This window comes from Sminthopsis crassicaudata, chromosome 5, assembly GCF_048593235.1.
Source record: "Sminthopsis crassicaudata isolate SCR6 chromosome 5, ASM4859323v1, whole genome shotgun sequence".
NCBI classification, from domain to species: Eukaryota; Metazoa; Chordata; class Mammalia; order Dasyuromorphia; family Dasyuridae; genus Sminthopsis; species Sminthopsis crassicaudata.
This window is the reverse complement of record NC_133621.1, coordinates 299,447,701-299,463,432: the sequence shown is the minus strand read 5'-3', so window position 1 is coordinate 299,463,432 and position 15,732 is coordinate 299,447,701. Positions and strand designations below refer to the sequence as shown.

Genomic DNA, 15,732 nt, shown 5'->3' with positions numbered 1-15,732 from the left:
CCCGTGGCCCAAGGGGCCTGGGTCTGAACCCAGGAAGGGCTTGCCCCCTCCCATCCGCAAGCGGCCTTCACTTGAAAAAGGCGGCTGGGGGGGAGGGGTGACGGGGGCCCAGGAAGGTCCTCAGAACCCCCTGAGCCCCAGGGCCCGCTCCCGACGGCGGGGCTTCTTCCGCAGGCCACAGGCCGCCTGCAGCCCCGGCCCCCCGCTACGGTGTCCCCCGAGTGGGGAAGGGCAGGGGGAGGGCGGAGGAGGGAGTGGGGCGCCCGGGGGGATTGGAGGAACCCCACGGGTCGGGGACAGCAAAAGAGCCTGACTCCACCTTCTGCCCTTCCTTCCCTCCCTCCCCCTCCCTCCTTCCCCAGCCCTCAGCAGCCGCACAGTCAGTCAGTGGCGTCCGGCCGAGAGGTGGTGAGCACTGCGAGCTGGCTGCTCTGCGGCATGGCAGCAGCCTGAGGCCCCCCGGGCCCCCCGGCCCCTCCCTACCCGCCCAGAGACCCCGGCCCGGGAGCCCCCCCTGGGACCCGCTGCTCCACACCGGCCCGGAGGCCGAGCGAGGTGAGCTCCCGCCCCGGCCCTGGGGCTCTCCGACGCCCCTCGCAGCCGCTCCCCCTTCTGCCGGGGCGCAGACGGCGAGGGGAGCGGCGGACTGACGGGCGCAGACGGCGAGGGGAGCGGCGGGCTGCCGGGGCGCAGACGGCGAGGGGAGCCCGTGGGGGCTGCCGGAGGGGCGCCGCGGGGCTGCCGGGGCGGCGGGCAGCGGCTGCGAGGGGGGGCGCACGGAGGCAGCCTCCCCGGCCCCCTCGGGGCACCTGCCTGGCGCCCGCCCCGCTCCTGGGCGGGGGACGAGGGCAGCCTAACGGAGCTCGGCCCGGCCAGACGGGGACAAGGGGGAACGCGGGAATTTCCCGGGAGCCTCTGTTCCTCGGGGAGCCGTTTTGTCCCTCTCCCCCCACAAAGCGCCACCTGAAAGCAGAAACAAACAAACCTCCTCAAACCCACCCACACCAGAGACGGTTGGGACGGGGCGAGGGGAGGGGGGGCCTCCTCCCCCGGCTGGGAGGGACTTGCGGCACGTCCCCTGGGCCGCCCGGCTCAGTCTCCGCCGAGGTGGGACGGGGGCCGGCCGGCTCTGGCCCCGTCTCCCTCCCAGTTGGGCGGAAGCCAGGGCCGGGGCAGGGAGGCCTGCGCGTGCTCCCGGGAGCGGGAGGACGTTCGCTCCATCTCTCTGTCCCTTCTCCCGGTGCAGAGGCGAGAGGTTTCCCCGGCAGAGGCCCCGGGAGGAAGGCGGCGCCATGAGCGAGGAGCAGGACCTGTCCGAGGTGGAGCTGAGCCCGGTGGGCTCCGAGGACCCCCGCTGCCTGTCCCCCGGGGGCCCCTCCCTGGGGCCGGACGGCGCGGCCCTCCACGCCAGCCCCGGGCCCGGGGAGCTGGGCAAGGTGAAGAAGGAGCAGCAGGAGCCCGAGGTGGACGACGACAAGTTCCCCGTGTGCATCCGGGAGGCCGTCAGCCAGGTGCTCAGCGGCTACGACTGGACGCTGGTGCCCATGCCCGTCCGGGTCAACGGCAGCAGCAAGAGCAAGCCGCACGTGAAGCGGCCCATGAACGCCTTCATGGTGTGGGCGCAGGCCGCCCGCCGCAAGCTGGCCGACCAGTACCCGCACCTCCACAACGCCGAGCTCAGCAAGACCCTGGGGAAGCTGTGGAGGTGAGTGGCTCGCCGGCGGAGGGGCTCGGACCGGGGGCCGCCAGCCGGGGGGAGGGGGGGAGCAGCCGGGGAGGGGACTCTGGAAAAGTGAGGGAAACTGAGGCCCAGAAGGGTCGGCCATCCGAGATCGGCGTGGCCCTGAGCGGGCAGAGCCCAAATCTGAAGCCGGGGCCTGGGACTTCTGATCTCCCCACTCAGGGCCTTCTTTGCCTCATTCTCACATGTACCCCAGAAGTCTGCCTGCCCCCCAATATTCGAACCCAAGCCCCCAGGAGCCTCTCCCCAAGGCCAGAGTCCCCTCAGTGCCCTCTAGTGGCTGGTATTCCGCTGGGGCCGGAGGAGGGGGCGAGGAGCTTGGGTTGGGTTGGGTTGGGGACCATGGCTGGCTGGGCAGGATGGCCGGGTCCCCGAACCCTCAGAGAGCCCTTGGGAAAGGACCCTCCCATCCCACCATCCCATCTTACACATGAGGAAACAGTCCTTCCCCCAGATGTCCCCGGCCCCGGGCAGCCTTCTCCCATGGCAGAGTCCCCCTGCTTCCCAAGCTGAGGCAGAACAGGGCCGAGGTGGACAAGAAGCCCAACAACTGGGCGGAAGCTCAGGGGAGCTGGGTCTGGGCTCAGCCCCGCCGATCCCTACTGGATGATGCCGGGCAAGGAGCTTCCCCTCCTCTCCTGTGGGGGGGCAGGATTAGCTGGGGGCCCCCCCGGGTTTGAGGGGCCGCGATTGATGACTGACTAAGGGTAGGGGACGTGTGTATGAGGGGCAATGGATAAAGGGAAGGAAGGCAGAAACTTTCCTCCCAACTCAATGCTAGGCCAGACACAGTCCTGGGGGCCGGGAATCGGTGAGAAGCAGCAGTCCCGCCATGGCCGCCGTCCCTGGGCACACGGGCCACGTTCGGCCTCTGAGCGGCCAGCCCCAAGGCCTTCGTGGCACCAGTTGGCACAGGCTCCCCGGCCCGCCTTCCTGATCCCCCGTCATGTGCCGCGGCCGGCTCCCAGAGCTCCCTTTCTTCCTTTAAGAAGGAAGAGCCGGGCACCGAACCCTACATTCGGGGACTGTCTCCTGACCCAGGCTGAGTTCTTCCCCCCCTCTTCCCCGCCCCCGCCCTGCTCACCGCCCTCCTGCTGGCCAGGCGGGACCCTGCCAGCTCATTCCCCCTGGCGCCATCTTTCCTCTCAGGATCCTACCATTGCCCCCTCTATCCCTGGCAGACTCCCTGTCCCCCGCCCATGGGCCAGGGACAGCCTACCTCCTCACCCTCCTTCCCCGCCGCCCCCTCCCCCAGCCTGTATCTGGAAAAGGGCAGGTCTTTAGATCAGGGGACCTGGGCGGGTCCCTGCTGGCGCTCTGCCCTGCCCCACAATTCCCCTCCTCTGCTCCCTCCATTCCAGCCTGAAATCGCGGCCTCCCGAACCGTAGTGGGGAGCAAGGAGGCGAGCTGAAATCGGGGTCCTAATTCCCCAGCCCCCCGGGGAGGAGAGAGCCACTCAGGGGCCCTCGGGCCCAGCCTTCCTGGCCGCCAAAGTTCTAGACCCAGCTCTGACTTTCCCTCTCCTAAGGTTCCTCCTGCTCATAGTGCGTGTTTTAGGTTCTTGGTATTCTAAGGCTGTGACCATGCGGGTTCTAGATTTCCTAATGGGGCCCGAACTAGGCCTCCCAGGACCCACCTCCATCTGCTTTGCCCCTGGGGTACCCACGGTGAGAGGGTGAGGAGCAGTTTTACTGGAAGGGCTACTCGCTGCCCCCCCCCACATAGCACCCACTCCCCGGGGGCAGGCCCAAGTACTAGGGGGCATGATGGCTGAGCTAGCGGTCAACTGCAACGCTCTCTGGGCCCCCTTCTGCAGGGCGGTTTGCCGAGAATCCTGTCCCAGGTCGGGGAGCTGCCCTCCACAGCATTCCCAAGGCTCAGGGGGTAAGGCAGGAGGGGAGCCCAGAGCCCCCACAGAGCCGCTGGCCCCTGTGGAACCACTGGGGATGAGCGGGAAAGCCTGCCTGGGGAGATGGGTCCTCAGCCCTCCTCCTGGGACTGATTCTGACCCACACTGGGGGGACCCCTCCCTGGGGCTGGCGAGTGGGTGGGAGCTGGGAAGGGGCCCTAAAAAAGTCACTTAAGCAACGCCGGCCCTCAGGCCCTGTGGGGAAACATCTCAGCAAGGCAGCTCTGGAGTCAGAGGGCTTGGATTCAAATCCTGCCTCAGCCTCTTGCTACCTGTGTGACTTGGGGCAGGTCGTTTAGTTCCTCCTTGGGGTGGCCTTGAAGGTCCCAGTAACTCCCCGGCTTGTACCAATGGTTGGAAGGAAAATGCTTTTGAAAACCACTGGGACCTGCAGCTTACTTTATCAATCAACAAACATTTATTAAGCACCTAGTGCATGCTAGATACCAAGTGTTTATTGAGCACTTACTCTACACCAGGCACTGCAGATAATCACTAAAAAAAACATTTATTAAGCACTCAGTGTATGCTAGACACCAAAGATACAATCAACACGCTTTTATTAAGCATTTACTCTATTTTTATTAAGCACCCAGTATGTGCTAGACACCAAAGATAGAATCAACAAGGATTTATTAAGCACTTACCCTATACCAGGCACTGCAAATAATCAACTAACATTTATTGAGCACTTACTGTATACTAGACACTGAGGATACAACAAAATCAAATACCTAATAGGTACCAGGCACTACAGACAAAACCTCAAACATTAAGCACCTACTGTATGCAAGACACTGAGCATACAATTAACAAATATTTGTCAAACACCTACTGTGTACCAGGCCCTGCCTATACAACAGCAAATATTTATTAAGTGCCTACCATATGCTAGACACTGAGGATACAATTAACAAAATCAGCAAACTTTTATTAAGTGCCTTCTGTGTGCCAAGCTTGGTTACAAAAGTAGGCATACCAATCGCTGCCCCTTGAAAAGCTGATGGTATAACTGGGAAAGATACTCTCTAAATAACAGATGCTGGGGATAGGGGGAAGGAAGCCCTGGCAGCCAAGGGATCAGGGGAGCTTCCAGGGCCTTGCAGGCCAAGGATTTGCCCCCTCAATCCCAACGTCCAAGTCTCGACCCTCCCCACCATTCCCACCCTAGATTCTCCCATCCAGGACCTGACCGATGGGCAAGTCCTAGGCCCTGTTTGGTCACAAGGTGTGCTCCTGCCTGGGCCGTGGTAATGGAGGACGGGAATGAGGAAGGAGAGAGTTCTAGGTGTGACTGCGTTCCCCGGGGCAGGGCCTGGGGGGGGGGGCAACTGCCAGGCAACTCAGTTGGCAGACACATTCAGTGCCCGAGATTACTAGGCTGGGAGCCAGAGGCCCCCCCAAATGTCCAGGGCTTGGGGGAGGTCGGAAAGCCAAGCTGGCCAGCTCCCCAGAGGCTCTTGGGAGCCCCCTAGAGTCTTCCGAGACGCTTGCCGGCTCAGGACCCCAGGGGAACGGGACCCCCAGAGAGACAGGGCTGAGACCCCAGGAACTCCTCCCCTTTCCCACTGCTGGGCGAGCGGCCTTCTGGAAAGATACCCAGAAAGGGCGAGCAGTCCTCAGTCTGACGGAAGGTGCCCAGGGAGGGAAAGAAGCAGCCGGGGTTGCCTCTATTGCCCCACACAGACTTCCTTCCTGGAGTTTTCCAGAAGTGGGGGTTGGGTGGGAGGAAGGGGAGAGTCCCCGACCTCCCAGATGGCCCCCGAAGCCCTTCTCTAGGCCACTTCCTGTCCTTGTTCCGAAGGACGAGATCAGGAGAGGGTGAGAGCTCTGGGTGCCCACCGTCGGGAGCTGGGGAGGGTCCAGGATCCCACCAGGGCATCTCAAATCTGCCTCAGCCTCTTGCTACCTGTGTGACTCTGGGCGTTTAGTTCCTCCTTGGGGTGGCCTTGAAGGTCCCGGTAGCCTCTCAATCTGAAGTTCCCTGAGATCCCAGCTGCCCAGAAGCTGAGGCCGACAGCCCGAGGAGTGGGCCCAGGCCGTGGGCCCAGGGAACCAGGGCTGGGAGAACCGTAGCCCAGTCCCCTGTGTTCATGAACGGAGTCCCTTCCGTGAGCTACTCAGGAACAGTGCACAGAGTCAGACCTTTTCTGTATGCCCCCCCCCCCGCCCAGGGCAGAGTGGGTCAGTCCACAGGAGCCTGGTCCTGACCAGAGATCCCCAGCCCTGGTACTGGCTACTGGGCCAGCTTGGGCAAGTCACTGCCCAGGAGTCCCAGTGTCCTCCCTCAAGGGGAGCACAGTTAAGACTAAATATCCCGGCAAGTCCCTTCTGCAGCTGTAAGGGGGCCAGGGGCTGGAATCCCCGGGCAGACCCTGTGCTGGCTCGTGCTGAGGCTGAGCTTCGGGGTATGTTTAAGGGGCAGAGTTGGGGTCAGGGAGCAGGGGGTGAGCACAAAGCTCCCATTATTTCTTCACTCCCAATCCCTGAGCTCCAGTCCATTCGCATGGCCTCGAACTCAGATCCCAGAACTAAGGAAGGGTCAGGGGGCCTCCTTTCCCCCTTTATTCCTGCCCAAGGAATCCAAGCTTTAGTTCTCTGGTGAGAGGTGGGTTCTTCTCTCCATGCGGAACTGGGACATTCTAGACCAAACACCCCCCAATTCTGTAGCTGGGAGATGTAGAGGATACAGTGCTGGAGATCTGAGTTAAAATTCTGCCTTAGACACTGACTAGCTCTGTGACTGAGAAAGTCCTTTAACCCCTGTCTGCCTCAGTTTCCCCATCTGTAAAATATGGATAATAACAGCCCCTACTTCCCAGGGTGAGGATCAAATGAGCTAATGTAAACCTCAGCGTCATGTAAATGCTCTGTCAGCACCATTATTATCGTTGCTGCTGTTGTTCTTGTTTTATCTTCCCCTGTAATGGTACGGGGTCACAACGTGACCCTGGAGGTTACAGACTCTTGGGTAAAAATAAGAATACCTCACTTTCCAGGACACTTCAAGTATTTGCAAAGGGCTTTACACACACGACCTCGTGTTTCCTCTTGACAGTTCGGTCATTCCCATTTTACACATGGGGAAACTGAGGCTCAAACAGTAAAGTTGCTTGACCAGGATCATGCAGCTAGAGTGCCAGGGAGGGTCTGAGGCAGGATTCAAACTCTGTCTCCCTAACGGCACCTAGCTCTGGGCCCAGAAGAGAGTGGCAAAGTCCCCAGCTCCTATGGGCGGCCAGGGATAGGGGGCGAGAGGATGGAGGTGGGGAATCCGAGGCCGGGAGAGAGGTGATTTATCCTGGCTCACACGAGTAGCAAATGGCACGAGGGGGCTCGAATCCAGGCCTTGAGCCACTGGGCTAAGGGCAGGGCTGGAGAAGCTGGCAGAGGGGAGGAGCAGCTGGTGTGCGGGCCCGGGCCAGAGCCTGGCAGCTCAGAGGTTTAAGGCTCAGGAATGAAAGTCTCCCAGGAATGCTGGCCCTAGGAATGCTGGGCAGGCGGGGACGCCTGGCAGGCCACGCCCTCACACCCAGGGAGGGGGAGGGAGGCATCCAGCCAGTGGGGGAGGAGAAGAAGCACGAAGTTAGTGGGGGAGGGGGGGGCCCAAAGCTGGTAGAGGAGGGGGAAGCACAAAGCTGTAGGTGGACAGCTGTCTCTTCCCGGAGACACTGGCACATCAATGAACATGCCTGGCATTTTCTCTGCTAGCTAGTATCCTCCATACTTAGGGTGCCCCCAGCCCCTCGTCTCTGCCCACAGAATTAGAAGTGGGTCACTTCCACATAAAGACCCCTCCCTGCCCCTCCTCTGAAGGCTTTGGGAAAGAGAGGAAAACTCTAGTGAGTTTCCTTTGGCTCTCTCTGTCTCCCAGTCACAGTGGAGGCAGGGTAGGACAGTGGTTGGGGGCAGGGTAGGACAGTGGTTGGGAGGCAGGGTAGGACAGTGGTTGGGGGCAGGGTAGGACAGTGGTTGGGGGCAGGGTAGGACAGTGGTTGGGAGGCAGGGTAGGACAGTGGTTGGGGGCAGGGTAGGACAGTGGTTGGGGGCAGGGTAGGACAGTGGTTGGGGGCAGGGTAGGACAGTGGTTGGGAGGCAGGGTAGGACAGTGGTTGGGGGCAGGGTAGGACAGTGGTTGGGGGCAGGGTAGGACAGTGGTTAGGGGGCAGGGTAGGACAGTGGTTGGGGGGCAGGGTAGGACAGTGGTTGGGGGCAGGGTAGTGCAGTGGTTGGAGCGCCAGGGTACTGTTCCTTATTCCCCTGGATGGTCTGGGACAACCCAGTTTTCAGCTCTCTGCACCCAGTCCCCTCCCATGACAAGTTTCTCTCCCTAGTCTGTCTCCCCCTCCCCTCCTTCCTAGAGCTAGAGAGAGCTCAGACATCATCTAGTCAGGTCCCCGTTTCACAGATGAGAAAACTGAGGCAGGAAATGACGGAGCCGGGGTAATCAAGTAGCAGAGCCAGCTCCTTGAACCCGGGTCTTTTGACTCCAGACCCGGGGGAGTCCCGCGCGGGCAAACACTGGCCTCCATTGTGGAGGCCAACACCCCAGACACTGGGTGGCGCTGACAGGGTCTCTCGGGGATGGAACAAAATCTCGGGCCGCCCTCGTGCGTTCCTGGCAGCGAGAGAGGAGCTGAAAGATCTTGGGGGTCCCTGGAGGTGGGGGGGTTCTGGGAACCTCAGACGCGTCCTCGGAGGGAAAGGGGGCGGGGCCCTGCCCAGACGCTGCGGTCTAGAACTAGCAGCCAGAGCCTCCGCGCCGGAGAGCGGGACGGGAGCGGGTGGGGAGAAGGACCCGGGCTTGAGAACGGCTGGGAGAAGGGGGTCATCGAGAGCGACAGGGACCCCGAGAACCCCTGCCCTGGTCCCCGGGGCATGCCCTTCTGTCTGCTAGGGCTTCCTCGGAGACACTGAGCCCAGGCTCTGGGAGCCGGGAAGGGACGCGTTCTGTCCCGACGCAGCCGGTGCTCCCCTCTCTGACGAGTGGTGCTCCCCTCTCTGACGAGTGGTGCTCCCCTCTCTGACGCGTGGTGCTCCCCTCTCTGACGCGTGGTGCTCCCCTCTCTGACGCGTGGTCCTCCCGGGAGCTGAGGGCTCAGGGCCGCTGCTTCCCACAGTCCTCTCTGTCCCATCCTCCCAACGTCCCCCGCTGGGGGGGGAGAAGAAAAGCCCTGGGGGCCATAACGGATGATCTGTGAGGGAGGGCCGGGCTGGGAGAAGGGGGTTGCCGTCGGGGCGGAGCAAGGAGCCACGGAGGGGGAGGTGCAGAAAGTCGGGTCTCCTCCGCGAAACCCACGGGGAGGCGGGTGGCGAGCTCCCTGTCCTGGATGCTCAGGTGCGCGCGGGGGAGGGGAAGGGGCAGCCTCAGTGACACCTGGAAGCCTGACCCACCCCCACCCCCCATCCCAAAGCGCAGAACGGGCCGGGCCTTCGCAGCGGCAGAGAGAGTAGTGAGAATAAACTAGGGCGCGGACGGGCATCTCCGCGGGCCGCAGCCTGCCCAGCCCTGAGGATGGGGAGACCGAGGGAAGAGGCCCGGAGCCTTGCCGGGACCCCACAGCTCGCGGGGCCCGGGCGGGATGTCTCAGCGGTTACCCGCGCTCCCGCCACGAGGTTTCTGCTGGCGCGCGACAGCGCTTTGAGGCCGGGCCTCCGAGATGCGACATTGACATTATTCTCCCACCTCCTCCCCTCTTCTTCCTCCCTCCTCCTCTTCCTCCTGTCTTCATCCCGTCCTCCCCTCCTCTTCCTCCTGCCTTCATCCTCCCCCCCTCCTCTTCCTCCTCCCCCTCGGGGCGCCCAGGCTGCTGAACGAGAGCGACAAGAGGCCCTTCATCGAGGAGGCCGAGCGCCTGCGGATGCAGCACAAGAAGGACCACCCCGACTACAAGTACCAGCCCCGGCGCAGGAAGAACGGGAAGGCGGCGTCGGGGGAGGGGGAGGCTGCGGGCGACGGAGAGCCCGGAGGGGCGGCCGCCATCCAGGCGCACTACAAGAACTCGCACCTGGACCACAGGCACCCCGGCGAGGGCTCGCCCATGTCCGACGGCAACCCGGAGCACTCCTCGGGTGAGAGCGGGGGGCGGGGGCCGGCCCACGAGCCCGAGGACGCGCCCTGATTGGCCTTGCCCGGGGGAGGGGAGGGGGAGGAGGAGCTAGAGCCCGGCTTCCCTTTGGGGAGCGCGGCGGCGCCCGAGTCTCCCGCGGACTTGGAGGGGCCCGAGGCTGGGACGGGGCCGGAGGCCGTCGTCTCGGAGCCGGAGGAACCCCGGATCTGAGGGGAAACTTGCCCCTTAGGGAGTCATCTGTGTGCCGGCCCCTCCTCCTGAGCGGGAGGGACCCGAGACGAGGGGAGCCCTGCAGTCCTATAATAGGGCGGCCAGCGTGGCCCCTGAGGGAGCCCCGCCGGGAGTTCCCCGGCTGCCTCGGGGGACAGCCCGTCCCAGTAAAGGAGGCCCGGATGCTCCCGGCTTTAAAGAGCCACTTGGAATTCACCCGCGCCCGTGTGTCTGCAACTGAGAGCTAGTTCCTTGGGGGGGGGGGGGGGGCACCGACTTCCAACCCATTTTACAGATGAGAAAACTGATCCCCAAACCCGGGAAACAATGTACTCAAGGTCCTTAAAAGGATCTTCTCTGAAGCTGGCTTGGGAATATTCCTAACCACTATTAGGAGAGGGGGTCACGGCGGCTGTAGGAGCGTCAAAAAGGCTGTGCTGACAAAAGGTAGACCTGGGGTCAAGGAGAAAAAACAGCAGTGAATTTGTTTAGCCAGTGTCCTTCCTTCCCAGTCTGTGCTGCAGAGAAAGGCAGAGACAGAGACAGAGAGACAGAGAGAAACAGAGAGGAAAGAGAGAAACAGAGAGGAAAGAGAGAGATAGAAATAGAGAAACAGAGAGGAATACACAGAAAAAAAGAGAGAAACAGAGAAAGAGAGAAGGGAGGGAATGAGAAAAAACAGAGAGAGAAGTAGAGGAAGAGGGAGAAGGAGAAGGAAAAAAGGAGAGGGAGAGGGAGTAAAGGAGAGACAGAGAGCAAGAGAAAGAAAGATTGAGAGAGACAGAGACACACAGAGAGGTAAAACAGAGACAGAGAGAGGAGACAGGGAGGACAGAAGAGGCTGCTTCCAGCCTTCAAGCCCATGAAACAGCTGGAGACAGTCTACATGCAAACATCTGGCTGTTTGGGGGCAGACTCTCCCAAGTACCTTAGGCACTCTGTGAGGTCGGCAGACTTCCTGGAGGAGGCAGTACTTAAGCTCCGACTGGAAGGACAAGAGCTCTTGGGGCAAAGAGCAAGGGAGGAGGGAGGCAGAAAAGGAGAGGGAGGGCATTTGAGCAAAGGTAAGTACCAGGATGTAGCCTGGCAGGAGCAGAGCCACCTGAATGGAGGGAGGGCCTGGAGAGTGGAAGAATATCTCAGAAGAGATAAAACAAGTGCACAGGGGTCAGGCTAGGGGACTAAAACTAGAAAGACATAAGGAATCAGTGGGTAGAATTCAGTAAGCATTTATTGAACACCGACTGTGTGCAGGGCTCTTTGCTCCCTACTAGGGATTCAAAATAAATAGGGCGCTGGCCCTCAGGAAGTTTTCAATCTACTTGATCTCCTAGGTGGATCTCGAATCTACCTAATTTGAGGTAGGGTGCAATAAAAGAGAGATCCAGACAAAATGCTCTAGAAAAACAGAAGAAAGACACCACACTCTCTGGACAAGGAAGTTACAATCAGGCAAGCAAGCCACTCTGGTAAATGTTTAACAACCAGCTCTCTTCCAGGGAAAATAAACTCAAGGGCATACATTTAAGTTTAGTCTGCAAAATTAACATTTTCTCCATCACAAGACAATCCACAGAGCAATAAATCGAGCCCTAATCTGTAGCATTTGTGGATTTCCGATGTTAACGTTCCCTTTGAAAAATTTAACAATCAGCTTGAAGTTTAAACTGACTCCTGCCCAATCCTGATAGTGAGTACCTAGTCACTAGTGACCATAGAGGGATTTTGAGGCTATTTAGTTCAACTTATTTTACAGACCAATCAATAAACATTTTATAAGCACCCACTGTGTGCAGGTCCCTCAGGGGAAACAAAACTTAGATTAGAAAGGTCCTAGAATAATCAATAAGCATTTATTGAGCATCTAGGCTGTGTTTGGGACCTTCAAAGCAAACAAAACTTAGATAAGAACAGTCCTTGAATCCAAGGAATCACTGCTTAGAGTTAAAGTGTGGAAACTGAGGCCCAGAGGCGATGGAAACAGCCCAGGCGGGGAGTAAGCAGTGTACTATACTGGAAAGTGAACAAATCATGACTCTGCCTGTTACCAACTAGAGGCAAGTCACTAGGTCTCAGTTTCCCCATCTGTACATTGAGAGGGGCCAGACAGAGGGCTTCCAAGTCCCTCCAGATCCCCTGGAAGTTCCTATAGTGAGCAAAAGTGCCTGACACTCATTGCAGTGTCCTTTTTCCTACCAAGAAAATAAACCATCAGATTTAAATTCGATTCAATTAATTCAGTGGAATGAAACAAGCTTTTATTAAACACCAACTGTTTATTAGGCAGTCACAAGCACCAGGACATGAAGACAAATCATATAGTCCTTGTCCTGATGTCTCAGAAGTCTCAGTACAAATGGAAGCTTCCATAGTTCAGCAGAAAGAATTCTATTCAGCAATAGAAACAGAGCCCTGAGTGGCTCCTGGAGTTAGTCAGTCAAGAAGCACTTATTAAATACCTACTGTATTACACAGACAAAAATCCCTTCATTCAAGGATGTGACCTTTTTAATGTGGAGGGACAGGAGGGGAAGAGGCCACTGTCTTCTCCCATTAGGAGAGGACATAGTGACTATCCTGTCAAGGATTTGACTGATGAGGAAACTGAGGCTCACAGAAAAGTAATCTGAAGGTATCCAATACATGCTTTCTGACGCCAGTCCTTCAGTAAGCATTTATGAATCACCTACTGTGTGACAGGCATTGGTATCACAGAGACTAAGACCCAAAAAAGACATCCCTGCCCTCTTACTGCTAGCCCAGGAAGATGGCGCACATCATCCCACACAAAACAGAAGCCAAATAAATACAAGGTGACTTTAGGCGGAGGATCTGGCAAGGCTTGGGGGGGAGGGGGAAGAGCCGCTTCCCTGAAGTCAAGCTGAGGAAGGAGGGCATTGCAGGCCCGGGGCACAGCGAGGGCAAGGACACGGAAGTGGTAGATGAGAAGAGGAAGAAGGCAGGTTTGCTGGCCCACGGTGCGTGTGCATGGAGAGGGAGGGATGTGTGGTGAGGAGCGCAGCTGGGGGCTCTGTTGCTGCTCTGAGGAGTCTGCCCGGGGTCACCCCTAACACCGTGACTCAGTGTCCCTGTTTCTCTCTCCGCCCATCCCTAGGCCAGAGCCATGGCCCCCCCACCCCTCCCACCACCCCAAAGACAGAGCTGCAATCAAGCAAGGCAGAGTCAAAGCGGGACGGGCGCTCGCTGGGGGAGAGCGGGAAGCCCCACATCGACTTCGGAACCATGGACATTGGTGAGATCAGCCACGAGGTGATGTCCAACATGGAGACCTTCGATGTGGCCGAGTTTGACCAGTACCTGCCCCCCAACGGACACGCCGGCCACCCCGGCCACGTGGGGGGCTACGCCGCGGCCGGCTACGGGCTGGGCAGCGCCCTGGCCGTGGCCAGCGGACACTCGGCCTGGATCTCCAAGCCACCCGGCGTGGCCCTGCCGGCTGCCTCGCCGCCCGGCGTGGATGCCAAGGCCCAGGTGAAAACGGAGGCCTCGGGCCCTCCCGGGCCCCCCCACTATGCCGACCAGCCGTCCACCTCCCAGATCGCTTACACCTCCCTCAGCCTGCCCCACTATGGCTCCGCTTTCCCATCCATCTCTCGCCCGCAGTTCGACTACTCCGACCACCAGCCCTCCGGACCCTACTACGGCCACTCGGGCCAGGCCTCCGGCCTCTACTCAGCCTTCTCCTACATGGGGCCCTCTCAGCGGCCCCTCTACACGGCCATCTCTGACCCCAGCCCCTCAGGGCCGCAGTCCCACAGCCCCACCCACTGGGAGCAGCCTGTGTACACGACGCTCTCCAGACCCTAGAGGGGGGCCCTTCAGGAGGCCGCGCCCCCCTCCTCAGCCCTCTCCCCTCTCTGCCACAGAACTGGCGGGGGCTGTGGAGGCCAAGGACTGCCAAGTCTCCTTCCTTCTAAGGGAGGCTCTCCCCAGCCTTCTGCCCCCACTCGCCTCCCCTGGGCTAGAGGAGGCCTTGTCCACTCGGGACCTCAGTGGGGTGCTCTTCTCCCAGTCTGGTACGACTCCTTGAAGGCAGCCCTCCCTTTGGGCCTACCTACAGACTTTGTTTATCTCCGTCAGGGAGGGAGGACGCCTGTCCTGGATCCTGCACAGCCCTGAGGTGCCGGCCCAGTCTTCAGGGCCGGCTAAAGCCCTGAGAAGGGACCCCCTGACTGGCATAGCAACGGGGGAGGCAGAGACCTTCTAAGGACCATGCGGGGCAGCCATGTGTGCAAGGGGAAGGAGGGAAGGTTCGTGGGGCCTCCCCCCCAAGCTGAGGATCCATGGAGGAGGCAGCAGAGAAGGCCCCCCCAAGGACAGTACCGACACCCTCACTGCCTGCTCTGCAAGGACCAGAGACTCCCATCCTCCTCCCTCCTGTTTTCTTTGCTAAATGAACTGGGGGCTTCACCCCAGGCAGTGATGGGGAAGGGAGGTGGAGAGAGGATTTAGAAACAGCTAACGGGGGGAGGTGTTGCCTCCCACCATGCCGCCCATCCCACGTTCCCCCCTTTTCCCCCACAATAGTCCCCACTTCCCTGACCGTGTCCCAGGCCCCTGGACTCCAAGGCTGGAGAGGTCAATCTGCCCCCAGAGTTTGGGCTCCCAGTCCCAGGGGAAGGCAGTCAGACCCCATTGTCTGGGAGCAAGGGCCTCCCTGAAGACACCAAAATATCACTGTGTACATTGTCCTGCCCCGGGTCATCGGCCCTATCCACCCACCCCCCAGCCCCCACCCCAACCCCTGGTGTTTAAATAAAATATGTAGCTGCGTCTGCCCCCGTTTCCCAGCCCCCAGCCCCGCAGTCCACATATAACGCATTATTGCCCCTTTCCCCCTATTTATCTCAGTAGCCCCTTGCCCAGACTCCCTATTAACTCTGCATTAAGCAATCCAGAATAATAAAATTAAAGGTTTCAGTTACTGGCCTCCTGGGCCTGGCCTTAGTCTGTCTGTTGGGAAGAGGGTGGGATACCAGGCGGCCCTCAGAACGGCAGCTCCGAAGGGAGCTCGGAGGTCTTCCCGGAGCCCCAAGGGAGGGGCTTGGGGACCAAAGTGGGGCTCCTTTTCCTATGGGGTGGGTGCACACGTACGCTCCCACACGCTCCCACACAGACTTGCACATGTGCACATTTGCCCACACAGGACTCACACGCTCCCACACAAACCCACATATTGGCTCCTGCCATGGGAGACGGGATGTTCCACGGTCTCCACTCCACCCACCCCCCCTTTATGCCACCCCAGAGTCGGGAGGACCCCATTCCCACTTCCACACCCTAGGAGAGACAGCCCGAGGTGGGAGGGCCTATCAGGACCAGAGGTATGTGGGAGGCGAGGGGCTGGAGATTCAAAAGGTCCGGAAGTCTCCGAATCTATTCACAGAGACCTGGGGTAGAATTCATCCGACTAGGCCCTCCGAAACCCGGCAGCCATGACTACAAACCACCTGGCCGGGATGAATGACATCCTCAGGTCATGGAGGAAACAGAAGATGCGATTACTAGCCATTGTTAGTGCTATTAACAGGAATGGGAAACCCAAGATTGGAGGACAAATGTCCCAATTCACAAACTGACTCCTAGAATCCCGGGAACAGTCTCAGAGCTCCAAGGGACCCTCAGTCATTGACTCCACCTCCGCCTCATCTCCCAGGTGAGCAAAGCGAGCCTGAGACACCCCGCCTTTGGATCACTGGTTTGGAGTGGACTTTGACATTTCACTGCACAGCCCCTGGAACGTAGTAGATGGCACAGAAATGTCGGTTAGAATCTTTGG

General features: G+C 59.8%; 1 protein-coding gene across 1 annotated transcript; it reads left to right on the top strand.

The window, feature by feature from the left end:
• Positions 1-394: 394 nt before the first annotated feature.
• On the top strand, positions 395-14,867 carry SOX10 (SRY-box transcription factor 10). The gene is made up of 4 exons (XM_074271667.1): positions 395-555; positions 1,247-1,705; positions 9,458-9,723; positions 13,048-14,867. Exons 2-4 carry the CDS (start codon positions 1,293-1,295, stop codon positions 13,758-13,760), a joined length of 1,392 nt encoding a protein of 463 aa, XP_074127768.1. The 5' UTR covers positions 395-555; positions 1,247-1,292; the 3' UTR covers positions 13,761-14,867.
• The last annotated feature ends 865 nt before the right edge of the window (positions 14,868-15,732 follow it).